Source organism: Penaeus japonicus, unplaced genomic scaffold (assembly GCF_977035675.1).
Source record: "Penaeus japonicus unplaced genomic scaffold, GWHDUDI00000001_assembly GWHDUDI00000028, whole genome shotgun sequence".
Lineage (NCBI taxonomy): Eukaryota > Metazoa > Arthropoda > Malacostraca > Decapoda > Penaeidae > Penaeus > Penaeus japonicus.
In genome coordinates, this window is record NW_028234430.1 from 11,173,974 (window position 1) to 11,178,973 (window position 5,000).

General features: G+C 38.1%; 1 protein-coding gene across 2 annotated transcripts in view; it reads left to right on the plus strand.

The window, feature by feature from the left end:
• Window positions 1-5,000, plus strand: part of LOC122248056 (LLGL domain-containing protein l(2)gl) — a 94,106-nt gene that overhangs the window by 69,552 nt on the left and 19,554 nt on the right. For both annotated transcript variants that reach the window (XM_043007854.2, XM_043007858.2), the window contains exon 15: window positions 411-564. In XM_043007854.2, coding sequence (XP_042863788.2) covers window positions 411-564 — 154 coding nt within the window. The remainder of the gene's footprint in view (window positions 1-410; window positions 565-5,000) is intronic.

A 5,000-nucleotide genomic window follows, 5' to 3' on the forward strand; every position in this document is an offset into this window, starting at 1 on the left:
AGAAGATGAGTATAAAACATGTTTTTTGATGCCCCACTAAAAGATTGCTTCCCCTTTCCACTTTGGTATTGTTACATAGAAGTGAAGAATATAGGCAAATTTCAGTAAAATAACACTAGAACAGCATTGCTGTAACATGAAAAAGGTTGGGTGAAAAATACTCTTGAGAAGTTCAGTGCGGCCCTGCGCAGCGGGAAAACACCCAAGAATGAAGCGTCACATGTTTGTTATTCTCCTGGCAGGAGTGGGAGTAGTCGAAAATACATCCTGTCTTGAATTGGTTCAACAAATACCAAGCAAATTACTATCCTTAATAAAAATGACAAGTTCATAATTTATTAAGGATACATATATATGTATGTATGTATGTATGTATGTATGTATTTATGAACCTTTAATACTGTTTTCAGATTTAGCCAACACAGCTGATGAAGGACCAATGTCTCGAAGAAAATCCCTCAAGAAGTCTCTCAGAGAATCATTCCGTAGATTACGGCGTGGGAGATCCCAGAGAAAAACAGGCAAGCCAGGAGCCACGTCTCCAACAGGAGGACATCCACAAAGGTGAGCACAGGATAGTTAGGACATTTGATAATAATATTTATGAATGGATTTTTGAATGAATAAGTCTAAAGTTAATGACTCATAGTCATTTTGTGTGGAAAACAGAGAAAGGTGAAAGAGTAATAAAGTTTGGAATTGAGAAGATGAACAGAACTTGTACTAGAAGAAATATTTGAATTCTTGGTGACGATCGCACTATTATTTTTTATTATTATTATTTTTTTATATATGAATATGCATATATATGTATATGCATATATAAAGGAAAAAATCCCATTCAGAGAGAAAAGTTCCTGTATTTAATCTTTGCAAGAAAATGTGGAAATGCTTATTGGGAGACTTCTATGGAATAGCCTTTGCCTAAAAGCTAATTTAAATTAGTTTTTACTGTATAGGCTATGAATGAATGTAATCTGAAAACAGTTCATTGACAATGATGTTTATGCAAATTTAAGGCAGTGCATTTTTTTTCATCTATATGTATAATATATATATATATATATATATATATATATATATATATATATATATATATATATATATATATATTATAATTATATATATATATATAAATGTGTGTATATATATATATATATAAATGTGTGTATATATATATATATATATAAATGTGTGTATATATATATATATATATATATATATATATATATATATATATATATATATATATATATATATATATATATATATATATATATATATATATAAATTGCCAGACATATTCTACTGTCTGCTACATGCTTAGAGGGTTAACAAAGCAGTGTACCTCATTGCATACCTTGTTTTTTATTTAATAATCTAGGTAAAAATATAAGCCTATGCAGGTGTAGCATGAATGATTTTATTACTGAAGAACCTTGTGTAATGGAGAGATATAACCAGAATTCTTCCTAGTCTTTAGAAAACAGTTAAGTATACATGCTCTTTGCTTATCTTCTGTGTCACTATCCCTGGATTTAGCTGCAAGGGAAAGGCAATAGTAATCTTAGATTTTCTTGATCAACTGTGAGATTCAGTGTGATTTATATTGAACTAACTCTTATCAGTAATTTTCCTTGACTATTAACTTCTTCAGCTTAATGTTGTTGCTACAATATCTAGATGCATGAAAGTTATATATTGATCTTTTAATACTGTATTGTGGAGAAGGCTGCTTTTAGATCTACTAAAAAAAAAAGTTAATCAAACAATTCACTTTTCAGTCATGCGCAGTTGATGTAATTACTTAGATACTATTTATCTTGGGCATGAAAAATTTGTATAAAGCCTATTTCTGATCTGTAGAAACCTGTTGCAAAATATATAAGATGCTTGTTTGAGAACTCCCTTGTAGACAAGTAATTCTTTGTCCATGACTCATGTGGTTCTTGTAGTTTGTCTGCGAGCTCATGGAGGCCAAAAGTCCGCAGGCAAGATCCATGCCCAGTACCCCCCCACAAGCGGGTCAAAATGTCTGCCACAAATAAATTTAACCCCCCACCCCCCCTCCTCTAGGGTGGACCATGATATAATTAGTGACACCAGTGATGAGTCCCACGATGAGGACGACGAACCGACTAGGTAAATGTAAGCGCAACAGAAATGGAAGCAATTGGCTTATTTCGCTTTCCTTTTTTGAGCATCTTATAACAACGCAGCTGCTGTAGGCATGTGACAGGCATCGCTTGAGTGGGACAGTAGAAACTCTTGATCTCAAGGACAGTGTTCAGAGGAGAACAGAGTCTTTTGACCGTCTTAAAGTGGAATTCAATTTTTTTAAAATGGTAATGAGAAAATGAGTAATGCAAAAGACTGAGTTTTAAGAAAGTTGATCAGGTCTTGCATATTTGTTTTGGTAATATACTACTTTTCCTATAAACTACAAAGCCAGTGCAATAAGTGTTTTTATTACTTTTGGATAGTTATATTTGATACACTTTCTCACATTTCATAATCCAACAAAGCAAGAAATACGTCATACAACAAACAGAATGAAAACTTTGGTAGTTTTTTCAGACAATGAATTCCTTCCAGATCGTCATTTCTTGTGTAGTCTTGATTTCAGAGATTCTACTGTACTGTTGTTTATTTTGTTTCGACATTCACCATTGTTATTAATGTTGATTTATTTGAATATGTTTCTTTAGTTTGTTTCATTTAATTTTTTCCCCTTTGAACAAAGCAGAAAACACTGAATGTAAACATATTATTACACAGTGCAGGCAGCTCAGCTGAATGTATGCTATTTTTTTCATTATGTTTGTTGTTATTATTATTATTATTATTATTGTTCTTCTTCTTCTTCATCTTATTATTATTATTATTACTATTACTATTACTATTACTATTATTGTTACTATTACAGTTACTATCATTATTGATACAACTAATGTATTTTTTTTAGTTTGATTTTTTTTAAGGGAATTTCTTTAGCAGTGTTTGTAGACTTACACCAAATAAAAGCTGGCATATGAATGTGGAGATGGCAGAATTCTGCTTAACTTTAAGAGAATTTGGCCAATCAAATATTAGACAACTTTGGATGCATGAAACAAGTAGTTCATTTTGTTAGAGAAATGAATTCATATTGTATTGTTTGTTCTCTTCCTTTTTATCAGTATAAGGTTAACTTGTACCCTTGTTATTTTAATTTCAGTCCACAACTCTTTCTTGTTTTTAATTTCTAAGGTTTTGACTTGCATGCTTCTCATGTTTCATGCAGCCCTGATGAGGATGAGAGTGAGGTGGAGGATGAGAAGGAGGTGGATTTGAGTGATAGAGGGGAGGGAGATCAGGAGGAGGAGGAGGAGGAGAAGCAGAAGGAGGAGAAGGTGAAGGAGGTGTGTAAACAAGCCGGAGGGAGTGATGATAAAGGCACTGGTGAAAAAGTCCCAAGCCAAGCACCTGTTTCCCAGACTGCAGGGGAATCCCCCGAGGTTCGTGGGGAGGAGGATGCACCACAGCGTGCAACCCTTGCCCAAGAGGAACCCACAGAGGAAGGGATAGAAATAGTTGAGGAGACTGAGAAAGAAGGCAATCTTGGCAGTGTGGGCAAAGAGGAATCTGGAATTGCTGGGACAAAAGAGGGAGTACCCTTCTTCTACTATGTGACCCCCAAAAGGCTAAGGGATAAGTCCTTAAGTCCTACTAAGAAGAACAAGGTTAAGAGTAGCAAAAAGGAAAAGAAAAAGGATAAGGTTGTGACAACACCAGACAAAGAGGAAGAAAAGGAGGAGAAGGAGGTGGAGATGGAGGTGGAGGAAGGAAAGAGCAAGGGCAAGGCTTGGCTGCCTGCAGTGTTTTCCCGCAAAGACAAGGGTGATGGGGATGAGCCCGTTGAGGGAGAACCACTTCCTGAGGCTGAAGAGATTGTGCCTGAGCAGGCCAAGGCCCCGGGCATCTTTCAGAAGATCTTTAGTCGCCAGGCAAGTGCTACAACTGTGGAGGTGCAGGAAGAAGGTGAGGCAGAAGTTCCAGAGAAAACACAGTCAGGATTAGGAAGATTTTTCAGTAAGCAGACAAGCTCAGAGACACCAGGGGAAAGTGAGCAGCAACCACCTTCTCAAGTCTCAACACCAAAGCCAGGAGTTAATCGGTTCAAAGACTGGCTTCAGCGACGTGAAGCTGATGAAGAAGTTGTGAAAGTGGAAGGAATAGAGCCAGGCGATTCAAAAGAAAGCTCCCTGCGGAGACTGTTCCAGCGTTCTCGCCCTGGAACCCTTGAGAGTGGAGTGAAATCTGAAAGCCAAGGGGACATTGGGACTGGAAGCACTAAGTCTCCATCTGAGCTGACCAAGCGACACAGATTCCGACTGGCATTCAGACAGCGGCACCACAGTGAAGAGGCACCTTCCCCCACAGAACCAGCCCAACTGCCCAATATTGAAGAGTCCCAAGTAAAATCCCGCTCACTGACTCGTCCTCGTAAACTCTGGATTGGGAGTCGCAGTAGAAGCGAGCAAAAGTCTAGCCCAGATTTATTTGTGACGCCCACTGTTCCCACAGCAACACCAGATCCAGCACTAACTCCTGAGCTGGAGCAGAAAGGCAGCTCACCTCACCAGTCAAAGCACTCCTTCTTCCAGTCACTGAGAGGTCGAAAGGGACGTCAGGAACAGAGCTCAGAAGCCCAGAAGAAGAAGAAATCAGAGGCTTCTCCAGAGAGAGTAAAGGAAGACACCTTACAACGTGCTGAGAGTTATGAGTTGGCCATGTCGGACATCAATGTGATTAAGTCCAAAGACTCCAAAGATACAGGGGAAGGGGGTACAAGTAAAATTAAACTACTGCTCAAGCAGAAGAGTGAGGTAATCCTGAGACCCTTTAGTCGCCGCACAGCCACTCAAGAGAAGCGGAAGAGCGCACCGTTGCCCCACGTGGAAGTAACGCCCAAAGAGCCAGAAGTGGAGGTTCCTGACATAGAAGCTAGACACCCCAGC